This window comes from Sphaerodactylus townsendi, linkage group LG08 (genome assembly GCF_021028975.2).
Source record: "Sphaerodactylus townsendi isolate TG3544 linkage group LG08, MPM_Stown_v2.3, whole genome shotgun sequence".
Lineage (NCBI taxonomy): Eukaryota > Metazoa > Chordata > Lepidosauria > Squamata > Sphaerodactylidae > Sphaerodactylus > Sphaerodactylus townsendi.
This window is the reverse complement of record NC_059432.1, coordinates 97,806,426-97,829,943: the sequence shown is the minus strand read 5'-3', so window position 1 is coordinate 97,829,943 and position 23,518 is coordinate 97,806,426. Positions and strand designations below refer to the sequence as shown.

Genomic DNA, 23,518 nt, shown 5'->3' with positions numbered 1-23,518 from the left:
CGCCGACCCACCTCTGTCCAAGTGAAGCCGGAGTTCGTCCACAACGGCAACCAGCACCGTCTCGGTCCCATGGCCAGCACGGAAACCGGACTGGAAGGGATCCAACACGTGTGCTTCATCCAGAAATCGCTGGAGCTGCTCCGCCACCGCTCGCTCAATTACCTTGCCCAGGAATGGTAGATTAGAAACTGGGCGGTAATTGGCCGGATCCTCAGGATCTAACAGCGGTCTTTTCAGGAGCGGGCGGACCACTGCCTCTTTAAGCCGACCCGGGAAAGCTCCTTGCTCAAGAGAGCTGTTGATAATATCCAACAGGTGGCTCCGAAGCACCTCCCCGCTGGCTTTCACCAGCCAGGAAGGGCACGGGTCAAAAGAACATGTGGTGGACCGTACAGCTGCCATTGTTCTGTCAACATCTGATGGGTCAAGTCGGTCGAAGTGGTCCAGACGAGGACCCAAAGACGGCCAAGGGGCCTCTAGTTCACTTATTGTATCAACTGTCGCGGGTAGGGTTTGGCGAAGAGCCAACACTTTGTCCGTGAAGTAGCTCGCAAATGTCTCACAGCTTACAGCCAATTTCTCTAATTTGGGACCCATACCTGAGGTCGTCAATGACCGGATCACCCTAAACAATTGTGCTGGACGCGAGCTAGCTTCTGCTAAAGAGGAAGCAAAAAATACCCTCTTTGCAGCCTTCACGGCACCCTTGTAGGATCTCATAAACGTCCGATACGAGTGTCTTGTCTCCTCGTCAAGGGTCCGCCGCCACACACGCTCCAGCCGTCTCAGTTCCTGCTTCATCCGTCGCAGCTCCTCAGTATACCAAGGAGCCAATCTGGTGCGGGAGCGGAGAGGGCGCTTTGGCGCGACAGCCTCAATGGCTTCAGAGAGCCTGTTATCCCAGCCCTCTACCAGCTCATCAAGGGTGCCGCTGGTGGGTGGGGTCTCCCGCAGAGCTTCCTGGAACCTCTCTGGGTCCAGTAGTCTCCACGGGTGGGCTAAAATATGCCCGTCGCCTAGACAGGGGGGCATGGCAGCATCTATCCGGGCCTTAAGGACGTAGTGGTCAGACCACGGCACTCTATCAATAGAGGATAAGCCCACATGCACACCCGCCACAAAGATCAGGTCTAGAGTGTGGCCTTGCTGATGTGTGGGACCCGCGGTGTTTACTAAGGAGAGACCTAGCGTCGCCATGGTTGACACTAGATCAGCGGCTATCAAAGAGGAGGCCGAATCAACATGGACGTTAAAGTCACCCAGCACCAAAAGGCGAGGGTACCGCAACGTCCATTCAGAGACGACCTCCAAAAGCCGCGACAGGCTTTCTGCCGGCGCGCTAGGCGACCGGTACACCAGCAGAACTGCCAGTCTCTCCGGAGAGTCCCAACAAAGGCCCAAACACTCCAATCCCATGATCAGTGGGACGGGGGACGTCCGAAAGGTGATCGAATCCCGGATGAGCATCGCCACACCACCACCCCGGCCCTGTGTCCGAGGCTGCTGAACAACCGTAAATCCCTTTGGGGTGAGATCATTGAGGGCTACCGTTTCCCCCTCCCTCACCCAGGTCTCTGTAATGCACGCGAGGTCTATGGTCTGATGGTAGATATAGTCTCGAAGGACTGAAGATTTGTTGTTTATTGACCTCGCGTTCACTTAGGATCTTGGGATGTTGACTTAGGATCTGGGAGAAACAGGTTCACAACCCCACTCCGTCACAGACGCTGGCTAGGTGACCTGCCACGCTTTCAGACGCACCTTCCAACAGGGTGTTTATTGTTCGGGCAAAATAGAATAAGGGCAAATGTATAATTCATTGTGGGATTTCTTGCCAAAAATTTCCTCTTGGGATGTGTGGAAAGGCAGCCCAGATTATCTGGATTCATCAGAAACATTTTCCAACTTCAGAGCAGTCAGATGTTCAGGCCGCACTGTTATATGAGATTCCGCTCATTGTTCATTAACTTGGGAGGGCTTTCTCTCTCAGAAAGCTGAGATTTGTGGCCTAATTTTATTATGACGTGTAGATTATTATGACCTTTAGAATTAGGTGGAAACAGTCCAGTTTATTTATTTATTTAGGATATTTCTATGCCGCCTTTTCAGAATCCAGCGTGAGGCATCTCACACTTGTGACCATGTCACAATATTAAAAACAAGCCATTGGACATGGTTTGCCTTACTTGGAGCCAGATGTTTTGTTTTGTGTGCTGAATAGTGAAGAGAGATGTCGCTTGGTGATAAAGCATCTTCTTGGCATGCAGGGGGTCCCATGTCCAATCTCAGGCATCTCTAGTAAAGCAAAAATGTGGCAGCTAGTAGTTGATCATGTGAAAGACCTCCACTTGAGAACCTGGCCACCAGTTGAGTTCTGGATCAGTTCAAGGTGTTGGTATTGACCTTTAAAACCATGAGCAGTCTGAGGCCTCATATCTACAAGACCGCATTTCCCAATAACAGCTCGGAGGACATTCTGCTCCTCAAGCAGTAACCTCCTGGAAATCTTTGGCCCGAAGGACTTCTGACTGGCCTCAATCAGGGTCAGGGCTTTTTTGGCCCTGGTCCTGGCCTGGTGGAACAACCATCTTGGCTTGGGTGCTGTGTGGTTTCCGGGCTGCATGGCCGTGTTCTGGCAGCATTCTCTACTGACGTTTCGCCTGCATCTGTGGCTGGCATCTTCAGAGGATCTGATGTTGGGAAAGCAAGTGGAGTATATATCTGTTGGAGTGTCCAGGGTGGGTGGAGAAACCTTGTCTGTGAGTAACAAAGAAGGTAACCAGGTCAATAGTTGAGGGCATCTGAATAGAAGTATGAGTAACAATGAGGACTATAGCCTGGGAGTAACACTGGAGGATTCAGATGCTCCCAAGGTCACTGGTGGGAGCATCTGAATAGAAGTATCCTGGCCTTTGTTTCTTTTGTCTATGGTCATCCTGTGTTTGTGTGGAGCTGGTTAGACACTGTCTTGACTCTAGTATTCTTCAACACTGGCAGCCAAGTTCTGTTCATTTTCATAGTTTCTTCCTTCCTGTTAAAATTGTCCATGTGCTTATGGATTTCAATTGCTTCTCTGTGAAGTCTGACGTAGTGGCTTTCAGGGTGGTCCAGAATTTCTGTTTTTTCAAATAATATTCTATGTCCAGGTTGGTTTATCATGTGTTCTGCTATTGCTGATTTTTCTGGCTGAACCATCTTGGCATTAGGGCCCTGAGGGATGTAGGACAGTTCCGCAGGGCCCTGAAAACAGAGATGTTCTGCCAGGCCCATGGTTGATGGAGCCATGATTTACCACCTGGCTTCCCCTCCCCACTTTCTCTCCTCCCTTCTCCTCTCCTCTCCTCTCCTCTCCTCTCCTCTCCTCTCCTCTCCTCTCCTCTCCTCTCCTCTCCTCTCCTCTCCTCTTCCTTTTTTCTTTTTATTTCCCCTTTATATGTTTTGTTTTGTGTACTATTCCTTGTTTTTCTTTGCTCTTTCCCTCCCCCGTTTTTCTTATTGACTAGAAAATAGACAGTTTTTAAGAACTAGTGGCAGAAGGAAGAGTTTGGAATGTGCATCTTTGTCAGAAGAGGGCCTCCGTAGGGACATCTTCCTTGCTTTGCCTGAACCACTGGGAAACTTTTAAAAACTTTGAGAATCTTAAGACCTCGTGATGCCAGTTCTCAGACATACTGCAGGTACTTATACGGTTGTGTTTTAACCACAGTAGGGATTATTTTGATTGGGTTTTATTGACTGTGTTGTACTGTTGTTGTCTCCGTCACCCTGAGCTTGGCTTGGTTGGGATAAAAATCTAAAACGAAGTAAAAAGTAAAAAAAGTGAAGAGCACCTGACAGATCTGTAGTGGCTTTGATAAACCAATAGTCTGATTCCTACATACAGCAGCTTCATGTATTCATGTAAATTGGTATTCCAGAGTAGAGTTCTGGAGTGACTTTTTCATAGTGCTTGAAAAGGTTGTAGCTGGCTTATGGCAACCCTGTAGGATTTTCAAGGCAAAAGAGGAAGAGAGGTAGTTTGCCATGGCCTGCCTCTGTGTAAGCTGGACTTCCTTGGTCTCCCATCCAAGTACTAACCAGGGGCAGCCCTGCTTAGCTTTTGAGATCTGAAGATTGAACTAGCCTGGACCAGCGTGGTCCTTTCATGCTACTTCCTCCATAATGATTGTTCTGGTTCACAATGTGCAAGAAGTCCTTCTTGAACTTCCTCACTGTTCAATGTAATCAGGCACTGGTGTGACTTTTGATCCCTTCTGCTCCCTTCAATCGAATGTGAGACTACTAGTTAATAATAGGATATCTGCTTCCTTGAATTATATTCATTTGGAGGGGGGAAGGTGTGGTTTGGTTTCTCCGTGTGGCACTGCACAAAGATGGTTCAGATAACTTTTGGGAGCTTCTTCCCACGCTATGATGCTGATCTTACGGAATTGGAAGCCCTATTCGTGCCTGCAAATATCTCAAGAGCTTTTGCTATTCTTACCTTGGCGTTTGCTTTTGCAGCAGCAAAGGAGAGAGAAGGAGTTAAGGAAGCAGCAAGAGAGAGAACAGCGGCGGCATTACGAGGAACAGATGCGTCGAGAAGAGGAGAGGAGGCGTGCAGAGCACGAGCAGGTAACCCCAGCCAGCTCCTGCTGGAATCGGCTTCTTGTGCTGTTTGTCAAGGTCAGAGCCACAGTGTGTAAGCAACAGGGAGCTGGAGCCCATTAGGGCTTCCTTCCAAATGGGGGAAAGTATTCAAATGCTGTATTGTCGAAGGCTTTCACGGTCGGAATCACTAGGGGGTTGTGGGTTTCCCGGGTTGTATGGCCGTGTTCCACCTTCTCCTGTATCTGTGGCTGGCTAACTTTAGTCGACTCCCAAAGGACTTTCAGCCCGGGTACGCCCCCTATGCCAGCAGCCAACTTACACCACCAAAAAGTGTGGCATAAGTCGGTGTTCCCTGTAGGACTTTTCAGATGGCCCGGTATTTTTCTTTCCCCACCCCTTCCCATGCTGCCTGAAACCCCAGGTGCAGGTGTGCAGATAATGCAGGTGCGCTGCTACACAGCCTTCCCTGACCACCACTCTGCCACCCCCCACCCAGTGGTGGGATTCGAATAATTTAACAACCGGTTCTGGTGGTGGGATTCAAATAATTTAACTGGTTGTTTACAAGCACCATTTTAACAACCGGTTCTGCCGAAGTGGTGCGAACCTGCTGAATCCCACCACCGCCACCGCCCCTTGGGCTGCCCACCTTTCTGCTGTTTCTTCTCTCATGCAGTCACTCCTTTCTCTTTGGAATTACGGTTCTTTTCTCTCTCTCTCGTTTTTCCTGCTGCTGCGTCTCCAGGAATACATCAGGCGACAGTTAGAGGAAGAACAGAGGCAGTTAGAGATCTTGCAGCAGCAATTACTGCAGGAGCAAGCTCTACTTCTGGTAACGGGGAGGCAGGGTCCTTCACCCAACCCTTTTCTGTGTGTTGTGTTGCATCTACTTGTGCCTTATAAGGTTGCCACTTGTTAATCCGGTCCTGTCTGCAGAGAGACAAAAGACTATTAAAAAACTCCTGTTCCCCAGCGGGGAGAAATACAACCAAAATCGTCACCACGTTTTCGGGAGAGCGTTCCCACAATGCGTTTTCGAATATGCATGGGTTAATTGATTCCAAAATTGGCATCTTTGACGTATATTTACATTTCTAAGCGCACTCAAGGGTATAGGGCCGTACACCTGTGGGAAGGTAAACAGGTGCCCCAAGTGGGCAGCAATTTTATCTGGCCCCCGCTAACCTTACCAAATTGGAGTCTCACTGGAAATAAAGTGTTTTGACCACCCTGCCTCTCCTAAGTGGAAGAAAATTGTTTTCGGTAAACAAGAAAGATTCCAAATGCCAAATGCTCCCTTTGGTTTTTGTCTGTTATGCCTGCGGGCGTATAATCTGAAGGCCATTAGTGTTAGGCGATAGGTGGATCCGCCAAGGTCATTTCAAAATAAATTGGTTGGCCTTTGTTGTTTCTTGCTCTTGGCTATATTCGGGATCAAACTGCAAGCCCCAGTGAATTTTGAAAACATTTTTTGTTGTCTCGTTTCCCTGCTCTTAGCTATGGCAATGGATTGAGTCAAGTCAAAACAGTCCCCCTCTTTGGAAAAGCAAAGCATACTTAGAATATAGGCCCCTTTATAGCGATAGTTGCTTGGGGTGTTCCACTTGTGAATGGGCCAGAAAGTTTTCCTAAATCATCTGTGGCCTGAAATGTAGGTTGGGAGGTGCTACCGGCAGTACTCTAAGCACATTTGGCCTGTCAGTAGAAGAGTTTGGAATTATCCTCCGCTTTTCTCAACCATAAGAAGTCTCAAAGCAGCTTATAATCACCTTCCCTTCCTCTCCCCACAGCAGGGCACTTGTGAGGTAGATGGGGCTGAGAGAGTTCTGAGAGAATTGTGACTAGTCCAAGGGCACCCAGCAGGCTTCATGTGTAGGAACAGGGAATTACAACTGGGTCTCCGGATTAGTTTACCTCTCCTAACCACTACACCACGCTTGCTTTGCGTATTCTGCTCCAGTGGACTCCTGTGAAGAGTCTCTGAACAGGCAAAATGGAGGCTACCCATGAGTGTGTGCTTAAAACAAAAAAAAATCCTTAAACCCATGACACAAAACAGCTGTGGCTGTAAAAACTCTCAAATGGTAACCCTAAAAGACACACGTGTGAGTAGAGTCTCCTCTCTTCCATTCAACTCCTGACCCAAGAGTTGTCCAGTTGTCCACCATGCTGTCGCACAACATTATCTCCCTCTTCAGGTGTGAATTCAGCCAGGTTTTATTCTTTTTTAAAAAGATCAACAAAAGATCAACAAAAGATCAACAAAGATCATTTGTCAACCATTCTTTGATGTGTATGCATTTCTCTCCACTGTCTGCCACTGGAATGTCTTCCCATTTTACAAAAGAGACAGGCTGCACCTTGGGCCTGCTGTGTTTATTGCTGTGCAGTTAATTGAAAGCCGCTGGCAGCATGTGCCAGAATACAGTCTAGCTAACATGTACTTGTTCTATGTAGGCTGTGCTTGGGTTTATGGAGTTTGCTGGCATATTTCATTTGCAGACTGCTCAGCTTCCCATTCCTGACAGGAATGTTTTGCGTTGTTTTTTCATCCCGTTTATAGTTTTGACATCTTTTATTGGTGAACATTCCGTGAATGTATATATATTTTGCCTCTCCCTTTATTTCGAGACTGAAATTATGTATCCACCAGTATTTTAGATGTGAATTGACCCTTCCTTCCTTCCTTCCTTCCTTCCTTCCTTCCTTCCTTCCTTCCTTCCTTCCTTCCTTCCTTCCTTCCTTCCTTCCTTCCTTCCTTCCTTCCTTCCTTCCTTCCTTCCTTCCTTCCTTCCTTCCTTCCTTCCTTCCTTCCTTCCTTCCTTCCTTCCTTCCTTCCTTCCTCCCTCCCTCCCTCCTCCCTCCCTCCCCCCCTCCCTCCCTCCCTCCCTCCCTCCCTCCCTCCCTCCTTCCTTCCTTCCTTCCTCCCTCCTTCCTTCCCTCCCTCCCTCCCTCCCTCCCTCCCTCCCTCCCTCCCTCCTCCCTCCCTCCCTCCTTCCCTCCTTCCCTCCTTCCCTCCTTCCCTCCTTCCCTCCTTCCCTCTCTCCCTCCCTTCCTCCCTTACTTCCCTCCTTCCCTCCCTCCCTCCCCTCCTTCCCTCCCTTACTCCCTCCTCCCTCCCTCCGTCCCTTACTCCCTCCCTCCCTCCCTCCCCTCTCTCCCCCTCCTTCCTTTCCCCCTTCCTTTTCCCCCTTTCCTCTCCTTCTTCCTTCCCTTCCTCTCCTCTCTCCTCCTCTTTTTCCTTTTTCCTTCCTTCCTTCCTTCCTTCCTTCCTTCCTTCCTTCCTTCCTTCCTTCCTTCCTTCCTTCCTTCCTTCCTTCCTTCCTTCCTTCCTTCCTTCCTTCCTTCCTTCAGCATGTATTAGCAGTGCTGATGCTGATACATCCTTGAAGGAAAAGAGATGCCACCTGTCTCTCTTCCCCATATGTGAGGACATAGAACCCTGGGAGGTTATTTGTCCTGGGGGTCTTTTTATCCCCAGTCCTGCTGTCGAAGGTTTCCTCTTATCAACTATTGAGAAAAGCTGCTCCTTGAATAATGAATGCTGTTACTGTCAACAAGTTTGATGGCCCTGTGGTGAGCAGAGCTTCCAGGCCTAAAAACAGCAAATTGGTCTCCAAAGAGAACAAGCAAGATTACCATAAAATAAGTTGTTTACAAGGAGTGAGACTTGGGTCCCTTGGGGATAGGGCTGTGACTCAGTGGAAGAGCCTTTGCTTTGCATCCTGAAGGCCCCAGGTTCAATCCCCAGCATCTCCATTTGAAAGGACCCTGCAGCAGGTGACGTGAAAGACCTCTACCTGATCCCTTGGTGAGCCCTTGCCAGTGTGAGTAGACAATACTGACCTTCATAGATGGAGGGTCTGATCCAGTATAAGGCGGCTTCATGAGTGTGCATGTGAGCATTTCCACGAATGGGAAGATTTCTACCCATGGAGTGCAACTTTCTTGCCTCCTGCTCCCTCTGCAGCTCCTCCTCTCCTATACTACTTAGTGAAGATAGAGGGCCTCCAGGGACAGCACTTGGAGTGGCATTTTGAGATGCATTGGGAGGAGAGAGGCAAGGGAGTGGTCTTTCACAGGCTGGACCCAGGGCATATGCTCTTCGCTCTCTGCGTGCTCATGATAGCTTCAAGTTAGGACTCCATAACGATATTTGTGAAGCGTATTGCGAGAGAGGCTAAATGTTCTCAGCGGAGAGGGCCCACTTAGGCTGCAAATGTCAACTGATTTCTACACTGAACTGACTGTCACAGTCTTTGCAGTAGCCGTTTTCTAAAATTGACTTGTTAAGTGCTGAAAAGGGATTGAGAAGAGATAGAGCTTTGTGGAGGGTCAGCGGCAGGGGAATAATATCCAATATCCTAGAGTTGGAACGGGCCAGAGGCCATCAAGTCTAATCTCTTACTCAGAGGATATCGGAAGCTGGAGTGTCCCCGACAGGTGGCTTTCCTCTCTGCTTAAAGGCCACCAGCAAAGGAGAGCCCTTTCCATCTGGTAATTGGCTTAGCGAAGCAGGTAGCTGATGCATGTATGCCTAGGACAAAGAAAGCCAAATGTAGCCAGGTTCCCTCTTAAATCAGAGTCCCTTCATGACTTACCATCCTCATGAGGAAAGACAATGGATTGGATCCAATCAGCTTTTCAGCTAGTGATAAATGAAGGAATGGTAATTTGTCTTTGGCCATCAAGCAAGGCTGTGTTGGAGATGACGGGACTGCGTGGCTGTGTCGATAGGGAGTGTAGTAAGAAGAAGAAGAGCTGGGCGCCATTGAGTGAAAAATCTGATTGGATTCAACCCAAGTCGATCTGTATCATCTGTGACTTGCTGCCGTCCTGCTACTTGCTAATATCTGTTGGGCACCTCTCTTTTGGTAGGAATATAAGCGCAAGCAGTTAGAGGAGCAACGGCAGGCCGAGAGGCTCCAGCGGCAACTGCAGCAGGAGCGGGACTACTTGGTCTCCCTGCAGCAGCAACAGCAACAGCAACAGCGCCAACCAGCAGAAAAGAAACCTCTGTATCATTACAAGGAGGGCATGAATGCCACCGAGAAGCCAGCTTGGGCAAAGGAGGTAGGAACAATGATTTCTGCGTGCCAGAGTGCAAGATGAGAGAAAAATGTTAGCAGCGCTACAGAGGGGTATCTAGGGGAAATGTAGCCAGGTCAAAATCTGAGGTTTCCACCCATCCCACCCTTCCACCTCCCATGGGCAGCCACCCTCCCCCATCACAACCAAACAACTTTTTTTCTGGTGGTGAGGTGTGTAGGGGGCAATATTCCGCCCCCCACATGACTGAATGGCCGCAGCCCGGAGACATTTGACCCTATATGTCCCCCGGGCGGTACACCCCTACAGTTCTAAAAGTAATCCCTTTCTTCACTTCCTGGCAATTACTCAGCACCCCTTCTCTGGTTTTTCATTTCTGTTACATGACATCATCGTTAGCCTCCGGCCCAACTGGCTACATGGTATGATGTCATCGTTGCATGATCTCTGATTGGGTGGAATTAGCAGTGTCGGGAAAACATAGCTCAGCTAAGAAGTAGTAAATAAAGCAAAAGCATCCAGCTGGAGATATAACCAAAGATTGATCGAAGGTCTCTCTGTGGATGTTTCTATTATTTCTGTTTTTGAAAGCCCAAGTTGTGACCTGATATCGGCTCCACCTAGTACTGTTTTGTCCGTGCAAGCATGGTTGGCAGTCTGTTCAGGGAGCTTCCAAGACCATGGAATGTAATATCTTTTTTGCTTTCCATGCTCTTCCCCTGTCCATTTGGTCTCTTAGTCTGATGAAGCGTTCTGGAGAAATCAAAAGCCTGAATAATATTCTGTGGTGTTTTTGCTTAAGAAAGGAAAAGTTTCTGGTACCTCTCAAAATTGACTACAATTAAAATGGCAGTTAAAGAAAATGGTAAATACTCAAGCTAGATCAGGGGTCTGCAACCTGTGGCTCTCCAGATGTTCATAGACTACAATTCCTATCAGCCCCTGCCAGCATGGCCAATTGGCTGGTGGGAATTGTAGTCCATGAACATCTGGAGAGCCACAGGTTGCAGACCCTGTCAGAGCACTGATGTAAAATGTGTCTGATCATCAAAATCTAACTGACAGCTAACTGACAGGTAACACCTGACAGCCTCATTCTGGGATTGATTTGCATTGGACTGTGATAGGCCAGTAAACCAGATATAAGGCTTCAGTGTACCCAGGACTATGAGACTTGTCTTCGCTTTGCTTTGCGAAGCACTTTGCTTGAGAGAGCAACTAATAAAGTAGGACCGCTTCTATGAAGCAGAGCTGCTGTGTGAGAGTCTGACTTCCTCAGTGTTCCAGTATATTGTGCTACTCTGCTATAGGGGTTTTACCCCACACCTTCACAGGTTATGGGCCCAGAGCGCCAGCTTACTCGTGAGTAAGGACTGCGTGGTTCTGTGTGTAATAGTCTGGAAGGCGTACTGATGTTCCAGATGGCCTCATCCTCAGCCTACACCTTCACAACCCCTGAGCTAGATATTCACTGCTCAACATAGCATCCAATAAACAAACTTTGTTCACCTCATCATTCCAATGGTTGCCCAGCTATCCTGGCATGAGCAGTGGTACACAGATGCTGCAGAAAAGCAAAACGAGGAGTTGAATTGATTTGAGAGACCGTGAGCCCAATCCCTGGGAATGGCACTGCTGTTGCGCCACCTCCAGAGGACTTTCAGGCAGCTGGGGAGGCAGAAACAACAGAAAGCCTCCCCAGCTGCCCAAAAGCCCTCTAGAGGAGAAAACAGGTATGACCCCCAAAAGTGTGGCCTAAGTCCATCCTCACCACCACCACCAGAGTTCCTGGGGCCAAACATTAGTTGGCTCCACCCCTGAGAGCACCCTCGGAACGCCCCTGGTTGCATCGGCCTGCAAGTTAGGCTACCGCAACTCTGGAAGTGGTGGCCAGAAGTATCTTGGGCACCGCAGAGCTCTGCGGTGCCTTCTATGGCCGTTCAGTTCCCCCTCATCTGGATTGGGCTGCCCCTGACTGAAGAGCTTTCAATGTGCCTATTCCAGTGGTGGCTAACCTTTGTCCATAACATCTGGAGTGCCAAAGGTTCGCCACCACGGGCCTATTCAATATAACTGCCCTAAAGCGACCACAGTTTGAAGCACTACCAGATACTAAGTCTCCTGGGATAAAGACATTTTGGGTTGAGCCAGGCTCTCCAAACATCTGCTGTAGCCCCTGAGTATATACCCTGAGCCTAGTACTTCATTGGCTTTCAAACTTCCGACAGTCAGGGAATCCTTTCCATAGCAAATCATGTGCTGAGGAAAACTCTGTAAAACTGCTGCAAGAATTTGGCATGTTACAGAAGAACCTAGGACATGTTCTAAGGCACATTTGGGGGTTGGGGCAAATGTGTGGGGCCTCAGTGCTGTCCCATCAGCTGGCCACACTACACACAAATACACCTGTCCCATCCCTGAGACCTCACATTGCAGGAGAACACCAGTGATGACTATTCTGACCCTGTGCATTGAGGAACCCACATTTCTTCAGAACATATTTTGAAAACTGCTGCTCATCTGACTGACGCTGGGCAACTGTCTTCCAATTTCGTGTGCTGTGCTTGCAGCATCAACAGTTTTCATTCAACGCCTGATTGGTTACAGTTCTTGACGAACACCCTTCACTGCACACTGTGCTTTTACTGGCTGGATCATCTTCTTGTTTGAGCCAGTTGCATGTAATTGGCTTGATGGCCTGCTTATTTTTCAGCGTGGCCAAAGCCAGAAGTGGGGGCGGGGAGGCAATACGAATGCACGGAACAAATCCCTGAATACCCACCCCAGTTAGCTTTTGTGGTTTGATTGTTACTGAAGATGCTTGCTGGCAGGGCAAGGTCGGGAGCAGCCTTCTCTCATCTGTGCTGCAAATTAGTATAGAAGCTCCAACTCCTGAATATAAAATGGGCATGTCCACACAATTCAATGGCCCTGGAACAAGGGATGCATGTTGAAATGGAGAACCGAGAGCCACAGTGGGGCACGGTAATTGCCACCACTCTAAAAGGTTCCTGTGTATTACAGGTGTTTCTTTTCCTCAGGTGACCTTTACAGATCAAGCCATGCGAAAGTGGTAAAAATTCGGCTACCTGAAAAAGATCACATCTTTCATTTTTTCTGCCTCTCAAAAGCAAATTTCTAAGCGTCTGGGAGGCCCATGCTGAATACTCATTCATTCATTCATTCATTCATTCATTCATTCATTCATTCATTCATTCATTCATTCATTCATTCATTCATTCATTCATTCATTCATTTTTTTAAATTTAACAGTGCTATCTTATGGTCAACGGAACTTTCAGTCATACATTCATTAAAACAAAATGTAAGAATTGTACATGCTTGATTAACATAGCTCTTTCAACATCCAGGAGCTAGTCTCAATGGCGACATTAGGAGAGAGAGAGCCACCCTTTCAGTGATGTGACTAGCTGCTCAGCTGACTAGCCTGGTATTGTATCCAAAATTGAAGCATCGACATCATCTCTAATTCCCTCATAATAATTACAAAACACAGGATTTTGTGTTCAGAACAGCCAAAAGAAGCAGACTTCATACTATTTAGTTGGGCATTTTCTGTTCCACTTTTTACCCAGAGTGGTATGTTTGGCTCTTAAAATACAGAACAACCAGTTTTTAAACTACAGCTAAAATTAATAAAAATAAACACAACTTGGGTCGGTCTTGATTTCCTGAGCCAGCTAATGCACATCACAAGCTGAGATCTAAGGGCCAAGACCTGTTTGGCCTTTGCTCTTTGGCTAGCAGCATGGAAGAGTTTGTTCCTCTACCTTATGCCCAAGCTAAGTAACTGCAAGCAGAGAAGAAAGTGAACTCCACGTGGATGGTATTCAGCTGCTGCTAGTTGGATCTTCCCTGCTTCCTCCTGTGCTAAAAACCCTTCCAGCCACGCCTACTCTTGCAGGCAAAGGAGAGAATTTACTTTCCCTAGATGACTACCTATTTAGATGGCTTGAGAAAGAGTTGGCAGATACATAGAGACGCTCTCAGTAGCTGATAGCCCAGTCGAACCTTCTTGTTCAGAAGTAGTATACCTCTGAATACTGACTGCCGCTAGACCAGTAGCAGGAGACAGCTATTAACTTCATGATGCAAAACATCTCAACTTGCTCCCGTTGGAAGAAGAAGAGAAGAAGAAGAAGAAGAGTTTGGATTTATATCCCCCCTTTCTCTCCTGCAGGAGACTCAAAGGGGCTTACAATCTCCTTGCCCTTCCCCCCTCACAACAAACACCCTGTGAGGTGGGTGGGGCTGAGAGAGCTCAGAAGAGCTGTGACTAGCCCAAGGTCACCCAGCTGGCGTGTGTGGGAGTGTACAGGCTAATCTGAATTCCCCAGATAAGCCTCTACAGCTCAGGCAGCAGAGCTGGGAATCAAACCCGGTTCCTCCAGATTAGATACATGAGCTCTTAACCTCCTACGCCACTGCTGCTTCCAGAATTTTCTGGAAGAAAAAATGTTGGACTAGATCAGTGGTTCCAAACCTTTTGGGGCCTTTGGAATACTGATGCAAAGTGCTGGACAAAGTTTCTACAAGAGGAGAACCCACACCCACACCCAGAGACGGTTCAGTTTCGGAAGACGTTAGCAGCAGGAAAAATATCAGTGGGTAACAAAGCACCCCCATAGGAACCACATCAGTGGCTGCTGGGGTAGATGGTCTCTTGGTCCCATCCAGCCGTGCTGCTTTTATGTTCTTGTAAAAGAAAAATGCTTGTGAGCGTCTGCTGTGTGACCTTCATGTCATCACTGAGGTAGAGCAGCTCTAGATCTGTGGACTGGGTTTAGAGCTTTCAGAACCAGCTTGAATTCTCTTCCTCCTTTTTTCTTTCGTGTCAGCTAAGAATGGTGGTGGTTTGCCAGTTTTCATGAATAACAGAAATGCATGTTTCAGTCGTTTTAATTTCTGCAATCCTACTTCCCCAGGTACAGCCGAGATCTCTTAATAACCCGCCTGTTATTCCAGCTAAGCAGAACCACGTCCCCAAACCACCAATGCCCCTCCATGATGGCAAAGGCAGAGCTCCACAATCCAAGTCTAAGGCTGATTCGAATAGGTTGCCTATTATTACCATTTCTGTTCCGCAAGAAGAGCGGAAGAGCCGGCCGGGTTTTCCGCAGCGACGCAGGAAGGATGACAACATGATGCATCTCAGAGGGACTCGGTCTCAAGGGTGCAGTCCCGAAAGGCAGTCAAAATTAGATGCCAAGTGCTTTTCCTCTCCTCATATTCCAGCGGGGAAGCCACCCTTGCCTCCCACTCAAGTCAAAATGAACTTCAAAGAATATAGTGGGCAAAAAGGAAGGACCTACCTTCCCTCACATATGTCCCCGTATGTCATTTCTCCCTCAAGAAGTGCTCCATCTTTGGCAGCACAGGATAACCACAACCTGCATGTTTCTATCTCGGCAAGAAACGTGAAGGTACGAGGTTATCAGAAGAAACATCATGCATCTTTGGAGAGCCTTCCAAATCATAATTCGCTTCTTAATGGGATGCATCAGGCACCAGGGCAAAAGAAAATGATGGGGAGAAGCATGAACGATCTGCTCAGCTCTTCTGTGGGTCTTTCTCCATTTCGCTCTCAGCTGAACGTGTCTGCCGTAGAGTCTCTGACTTCCGGTATTCGCTCGTCGTCTTTAAATGCCCTTTCAGTTTCTTCCAGCTCAGATCTGATTCCTTCTTCTTATGCTTTCCACAGTAAATCGTCTGGTGGTAGCACTTCGCAGGTGGCTGGGGGGTCATTTTCCAGCTCCTCCTATTGCTTCTCTCAGCCTTTCCCTCGAGCATCTAATGCCAAAAGCGCTTTAGGTTTGCAAGCAAATAATTATCCGTCTCTATCATCAAGCACTCCTGACCTGCGAAATGTCTGGAAGAGTCACTTTAATCTGCTTCCAGTGGGTTAATTCTTCCAGTTTTCTAATTAACTGTACTATTCTTACCATCGTGGGGCTTGCTAAAAAGGTCTGTGCCACAGTTGAGGTGAATAGCGTGAACAGGTAATCTGATGCAATTCCACTTTGAATAGAGAAATGCAAAGTACCTGGATGGTTAGAACATTGTATTGTCTAAGGCTTTCATGGCCAGATTCAACTGGTTCTGGTGGGTTTTCTGTGCTGGTGGGTTTTCCACCAGACCACGGCCACACAGCCCGGAAAACCCACTAGAACCTGTTAGAACATTGTTTCTGCTGTTGTCTCATTTAGGTGCTTTTAAGAAAGAGAAATTGTTACGTGACTTCAATATTTTTGTCAATTAAAATGGACTGAAGAGCCAGTTAGGACATGCTGAACTTGTTAGAGGGAAGATGGAGTAAAAATACATGGACAGATAAATAGTCAGAAATTAATAAAAATTTAATTGGTTAGATTAGGTTAGTGTGTTTTAAAAAAATTTAATCACTCATGGACCAATTACCCACTGGCGCTCTGGCATGCAGTGGGACAGGAAGTGCATCGGGAAAAGAAATGTTGTCCCAATGTACTTCCTGTTTGTGGCGTGCCGAGAGAGGAGGCATGTCAGGGAAAGATTTCTTGTCCCAACGAGCTTCCTCTTGCCCCATGCGTGCTCCTCGCTTTTTGCGGGGAAAGCAAGAGCACTTCTACCGTGACTTTTCATGGCAGAGCTGGGCAAGGCCGGGAAACGCCGGCAGTGGCTAATTAGACATGAAGAATCTTTAAATTAGACTAATAAAACTGGCTGTTGTGATTAGTACCACAGGAAGCAGCTACCTTTTTAGAAGTGTTCAATATCATATATAGGAGGAAACCCCTCTTTTAAGATGATTCTATAACCTGTTCCATTTAAAAAAACAGAAAAAAATATTTTTTTCTGGAATATTGTTTTTTATATAAAAAGAGAGCATATTTTTCACTTCAGAAATATTGTTTTTATTCATGTGAAAACTTGCACAGATTTAATCTGATTAATCAACTGCAAGTTATATGATTTATTAATCAACTAAGATGCATTTGAGTAGCAGCCGTGAAATGTTCCTTTTCCTGTCATGTCAAGGATATTTTGGCCTTCATTCTGGAAGGTCCTGAAATACTTCATTCTCAGTATGATGGATGACCATCATTTGTTGCTGTATTTTTAAAATAATGTATTCTTGCTGCAGAAAAATCAGACGGAAATTTGTCTGTGCTATTGGTGGAACTGGCTTGAAGCAAATGGGCTAATATAGAACTTGCTGGCAAAATTCATATGGGAAAAGCTTCAGATCCTGGATCCAAAGAGGGTCAGGTGCACCTAAGACGATTTATTTCAAAATAATTAAAAGGGAGTGCAAAGCGTCAATTTACGAAGTAAGTTATACATCTAAGCAAAAGGCATCTTAAGAAGACTTCTACTTTGACTGTACTACCCATTTTTTTTCAGGCATCTGCTCAGTATCACAACCGGACCTAGCTGTGTTTAAAATAACCAGTGCTTCTCTAGTAGTCTTAATTCTGGGGCCCATGGTTACCTGCTTTCTCAGCTGTGTGGTGAAATCCTAATCTACGAGAGGAATAGTACATGATGAGCTGGTATAAAAAGATATGGTTGGATTTATTTGAAACTGTGCAGGTTCTTTTTCTGGAAGAGAACCGCCACAGGCAGGGATACTGGAGTTAAAGAGCTTCTGCTTGTGTTTCCAACTGCAATTGAGATTGTTCACTTTTGTTTCACCTCATAAATAAAAGCTAATCTGATTTTAAGTCTACTGTGATTTGTTGAGTTGCTTGGTTGAGAAGACCTTGAATTGCTCTTAAACCCGGGCAAAATTTTTGGAAAGTACCAAAGATGTTCCTTGCAGAAAACATTGTTGAGGGCTGGTCCTCAGATAGCCTGATCCTCCATTGATTTTCATGGAAATAACCTAATTGATAACCCATAGATGTAGCTACTAAAGGACACATGATCAAGGCCATATCTGCAAGGGAACACTTCCGGTTGTATACATGAACCTTAGAACTGCAGTGACATCAATGCATTTCTTGAGGTGGACTTTTAAAACAGTAGGCCCAAATGTCTGTCAGAACACATGTTAAAAGGCTAACACATTAGTGTCTTTCATGTCACAGTTCTTCATATTTTTCCCTTCATACACTTCATATTCTTAGTTGAATGTCTGTTAGTGAGTTATGCATGTTGGCTTTGGCAAGAGGGTGGTTTCCATTTGACCAGCCTTTGGCCCTCACTTGAATAAGAGGTTCCTGTTTTGGAATTTCTTGGAGGTCCGTTGAAGTAAACCTGTCATTTGTTGCAATGTATGCTACTATTTATGTGGACTTGTCTTTGTTTCAGATAAATGCTGTTTCTCTTTTTGTATTTTCTCCTTTAGGCTATGGGTAGGATTTGGCCCTAAATATCCCAGTATAGGTGATAGAAGGGCCAGATTGCACAGTGTGTTTTTTAACAGATGAGGCTCAGAAAACTGCGCATGCAGCTTTAAAATGGGACAAATGTCTGCTATTTTGTCTTGGGATAACGGTGGTGGATTATCCCTTATGCCTTGGATCCCTTATGCTTTGGACCCAAACTAAATTAGACTTCCATAGACTTTCAAAAAGCCATTTCATGGGTGTGGGGAAAGAGGGTTATTAATATTTGTATTGTATAGTTTGGCCCTAAAATTTATTCCTCAGAGGTGCAGTATACCGCTCGGTCCTGTACGAACAGCCAAATTAAAATGATTAACCTAGATCCGAAATATCCTTGGCTGAGCTTAACATTGTGTAGGAGAATCATCCTTAAAAATTTGCCTAGTCTCAGATTTAAGCTTGCAATTTTGGAAGCCGCTGTTGGTTCAGACGTGGAATCTCTTCCACGTTAGTTTCAATTGGCAACCAAGCAGCTGGGACTTGCTCGATGATGTCACCTTAAAGGTTATTTTAATCTTCTTCTCATACAATAGTTTGCTGCCAGAGACGTTTTGATCCACACGTAGAAATCTTGGATTCTGTCCCAGAATACATTCCACTAATGTGTTGTCATTTAAAGGTCTTCTTCAAACACAAATTATGGCACAGTGCCAAATTCCTGCCGTGCAGGTTAAAATTCACCACAAATATTTTGTGAAGTACTAACCACGCTGTAAAAACTTTAAAATTGTGGGCTGCCGGCATGTTTTATCACAGCGGTTGACGTGTACTGTTAAATGGAAAAACTTTTAGAACCAGATAACTTATTTTTCCTTGGTGAGTCTGTGTGAAGCAAATGGTATCAGAGATTAACAGTCCAGAGGGTGAGGGGGCAGGGACAGGGAATCGTGCCGTTGCTGAAAGTGCCAATCCCTGTTCGCCAAAGGCTTTCCTGCAGCTTGCAGGAAACCTGTAAAGAACTAAAAAACTCCTGGCTTGGTGAATCCGATCATAAGGAGCAGTGGTGGCGAACCTTTGGCACTCCAGATGTTATGGACTACAATTCCCATCAGCCCCTGCCAGCATGGTCAATTGGCCATGCTGGAAAGGGCTGATGGGAATTGTAGTCCATAACATCTGGAGTGCCAAAGGTTCGCCACCACGGATATAGGGCATAGGTGTCAACCTTGCAGCCATCCAGATGTTATGGACTACAGTTCCCATCATTCCCTGCCAGCATCATGCTGGCAGGGGATGATGGGAAGTGTAGTCCATGACATGTAGAGGGCCGCCAGTTTGACTCCTGTGCAATAGGGGATAACAAAGATACGCCAGCTTCGGCGGTGCACAGGGGCTGGGCGAGCAGTGGAAGCTAACTAAGGTCTGCTTCACCGCCTGGCATGTTTATGGGATGGCCCTGGGCATACCAGCACAACTTTTTGCACTGGCAGGTATGGGGACAAACGGAGGCTTCCAAGTCAGATGCCGCAGAGTTGCCCAAATAAGTTGTCCACTGCTGGTCCATTTGCCCCTTGTGCCAGGAGGGTGGGCACCCAGCCGACTCCAGGAAGGGGCCCACCCCCTGGTCTGGACCGGGCTGCCCAGACAATACTCAGAATCCTTGCCTTGTTTTGTTTAGCCTTTAGCAGAGGAAGTAATCTCAAGGCAGGAACAGCAGAGTTGTTTGTCTTCTCTGACAAACTGTTCTGTTTTCCCTCGTCAGTCGGATTTGGGATGCCATGGCTGCGTTCACACATAAGTTAACACGTTGTCCAGTTTGTTCATGAGGAAGTATGGGCATAGTTTATCTCGGAGGTTGCATGCTCCCTTCCCTGTTGAGTGCAGATGAGAGACTGAAAACTTCCTGGTTTTAGAGCTGTATGTTGGTGGTTGTGTTGTCCAGCTTGGGGCACTTAAAAGAATGACAGTGCTTCTTACCTGCAAACTGATTTTTAAAACCAGGGTTAATCTGAATGGAAGAATCCTGATTTCTGGAAACTGCAGTTTTCAAAAGCCCCCAACTGTGACATCACAACACATTGGGTTGGACCCAGACTAAATATTTTGAAAACTCCTTTTTAGAACAAGAGCACTACTAACATCTGGTAAGCATCCATTAGTTACATCGGTTCCTTGATGTTTCTCCGGCAGTTTACCATCCATCTTCTAATTCAGGTAGCTGATGGTTAGAATCATAGAGTTGGAAGAGACCCAGGGGCCATCAAGTCCACCCCCCTGCTATGCAGGAAGACACAATCAAAGAACTCCTGACAGATGGCCATCCAGACTCTCTTTAGAAACCTCCAAAGAAGGAGACTCCACCACACTCCGAGGTAGTGCATTCCATTGTCAGACAACCCTTGCTGTCAGAAGGTTTTCCTGATGTTGAGGTGGAACCTCTTTTCCTTCACCTTGAACCCATTACTCCTGGTCCTGGTCTCTGGAGCAGCAGAAAACAAGCTTGCTCCCTCACCAACATGACATCCCTTCAAACATCTAAACCAGGGGTAGGGAACCTGCGGCTCTCCAGATGTTCAGGAACTACAATTCCCATCAGCCTCTGTCAGCATGGCCAATTGGCCATGCTGGTAGGGGCTGCAGTGGGTACCAATCAGAAGTTCCTGAACATCTGGAGAGCCGCAGGTTCCCTACCCCTGATCTAAACAAATATCTAACTTCAAACACAAGCAGATTATCTACTTGCAGCCAGGTTCACAGCTGTTTGAAATCTTGCTAAAGCATTTGTCCCTTATGACATCAGAAGAGGTAAGATTCCTCTTGGGATGAAAATGGCAGTGGCTTCTCCAGCCCTGCAAAACAGCGTTTCCCCAAACTGAGGATTACTTTTTTTCCGAATGAAAATCCGAGGCATGCTTCCGGCTTCCCCCAGAGGTGGTTTACTTCCACGGAGGTAGAGTTCATCCCCTGTATTTCTCAACGAGTCTCTGCTCTGGGTATGGCTCATCTAAGCTTAGGTTAATCTGCTGCTTCATCTTTATATCATGCAGAGATGCAACAGAGAACTTCCGCTACGGACGGGTACTTTGGATTCCCAGGGATGATAACTACATAATTTATTTATCTTGATGAGATAGATGTTCTCCTGCAGCATACACAGTTTGGGAATTACTGTCATTATCTCTTGATAGTCAGATGGTCTCTTTTGGATCTCCACTTTTGCTGCTGGGCTCGCCTAAAAGCGAAGTTATAAGAATTAGCTTGGGATTCCTCAGGTTGCATATGCTGGGCTTTCTGCGCAGGTTTTGCGATTGTCAAAACCAAGCCAATGGTTTGCCAGGAGAAGCGTGGTGTTATTTCTCTGCATGCTCCCCTTTTCAGCTGTCCGCTCCTGTTGACATGGGGCTGGCTATTTTTGCTGCCGCTGGTGGGCCCACATGAGATTTCTTCGAAAGATATGGTTGAGATTCCACAAATCACAGCCATCAGTGGTCGCGGCTTTTATGAAGTGGCGTTAAAAAATCATTTTCTTGCCTACGATTTATAATCGCCCGGAGTGATATAAATCCAGCAATCTGCTTGGGCCGGGATTGCTTTCAAGACGAGCTGAAAACTGTCCGAGGAAACCTGTTATAGCCATTTTGTAGAGATTTGAACTGATATTGTAACATTCCACATTAACCATTAAAGGATGTTTGGATCAAAACAGGACTTTGCGAGTTGCCCGACTCTGAGATTTTTTTAGCAAAGCTGGCCCTGTCACTTGTATGCCACATGCTGTATCTGTTAGATTTTCTTCATTCTTTTGAAAAAGGAGACGGACTTTCATATTGGGGAATGCATAAATATATGTGGGTTTCTGCTGGGTTAAAGTGGAAAAGACTCAGCTACCAATTTTAAGTATCTTTTTAAAGAATTCAGATTAAACCAAATTAAACAAAAAGAGAAAACAGCTCCATACTTGCCCATTCAGGAATCAGCCCGAGAAATAACTTGAAGCAACAATAGTTATATTGTAACTATTTCATTGCTTTCTATGCATTCATTTTGTCATAGTAAGTCATTGTGTCGTAACTTAGGCCCCTTCTGCACACGCAGAATAATGCATTTTCAAACCACTTTCACAACTGTTTGCAAGTGGATTTTGCTATTCCGCACAGCTTCAAAGAGCACTGAAAGCAGTTTGAAAGTGCATTATTCTGCATGTGCGGAATGAGCCTTAGAGACCCAGCAAACACAAATGTAATTTTGACTGGTAATTCGGAAAGCTTGTCTGTGGTTCCAGTTGATGAAGTTTAGGGGGTCAACTATAAACAATTTTGGTTAAATGTGTGCCACAACTCTTGTGCACAAATAATGAAACTGGATTTTTAAAGTACACATTCCTTTCTTCCTACCCTTTCTTTCCAGCCTCCAAACCCATGAAGTGTTGGTTACAGGGTTATAATTACACATCTCAATCGTTAAATAGGTTTTTGTTGAATTTTTTTAAAGAGGGAAACCAATTTCTTTCCCTGCCTTATGTCACAGCAGCATTATACCTGCTGTGCTGTTCAGAATATCAAGCTTCTTTTTTGCACATCAAAAAGCATGCAAGGAAGAGGAAGAATATGTCACATAGCAATGGCAAGATTCAGGTGTGGAGGTTTTATTCTGTGCACCCAACTGGCTACTTTAACCATAAGTTAGGTGCGCAGCACAAAGACACTTCCTGTTAAGTTTCAAATGGGACATTTTTTTCTCAACCGCCACCAGTTTCATCTTCTGTGTTCAGCCACCTCTTGTTCCATCTGCTCACCCCTTTGTCAAAGGCTTTCATGGTCGGACTCAACTGGTTGTTGTGGGTTTTTGGGGCTGTGTGGCTGTGGTCCGGTAGGTCTTGTTCCTAATGTTCCTAACTAGACACAGTGTGTAACAGACTTCTCTCTGCGATACACCTCTGAAGATGCCAGCCATAGATGCTGGCAAAACGTTAGGAACAAGACCTACCAGACCACGGCCACACAGCCCAGAAAACCCACAGCCACCTCTTCACCCCTGTTTAATTCCTCATTTAATCTGTTTTTACATGCACACACCTTCACTGGCTTTTCTCCTGCATTGTTCTGTCTCATGCAGTGGGCCTTTTCAAATGTTTACTTAACTGTCCCTGCTGATTTTCATTCTCTGCCACACTCTAGGAAGCCCCACAGATCCATTTCTCAATTTATGCTTTGAATGCACTCACAGGTGTCAAACTCGCAGCCCTCCAGATGTTATGGACTACAGTTCCCATCATTCCCTGCCAGCATCATGCTGGCAGGGGATGATGGGAACTGTAGTCCATAACATCTGGAGGGCCGCGAGTTTGACACCTATGATGGATCTGACCCTCTGAATGTACCGTTTTGCCACCTGCTCACTGGATGGGATTTGTAAATTGAACATATTTGCTTGTCTTTTGTCAAAAAATGTTCTTTTCACCAATATGAAAGTCCTGGGGAACCAAAGTAAGCTCTTCTATGAGCATTAACAGTTGATTTGAAATGACAAAATGGCTGTACAGGTCCAGGAGA

At 46.3% G+C, this 23,518-nt stretch overlaps 1 protein-coding gene across 4 annotated transcripts in view; it reads left to right on the top strand.

Moving 5' to 3' along the window:
* The window catches only part of TNIK (TRAF2 and NCK interacting kinase), a 347,661-nt gene that overhangs the window by 264,662 nt on the left and 59,481 nt on the right, over positions 1 to 23,518 (top strand). For 3 of the 4 annotated variants that reach the window (XM_048504901.1, XM_048504899.1, XM_048504898.1), the window contains exons 13-15: positions 4,504 to 4,614; positions 5,336 to 5,422; positions 9,469 to 9,663. In XM_048504901.1, coding sequence (XP_048360858.1) covers positions 4,504 to 4,614; positions 5,336 to 5,422; positions 9,469 to 9,663 — 393 coding nt within the window. The remainder of the gene's footprint in view (positions 1 to 4,503; positions 4,615 to 5,335; positions 5,423 to 9,468; positions 9,664 to 23,518) is intronic. The other variant, XM_048504900.1, reaches the window with a different exon arrangement.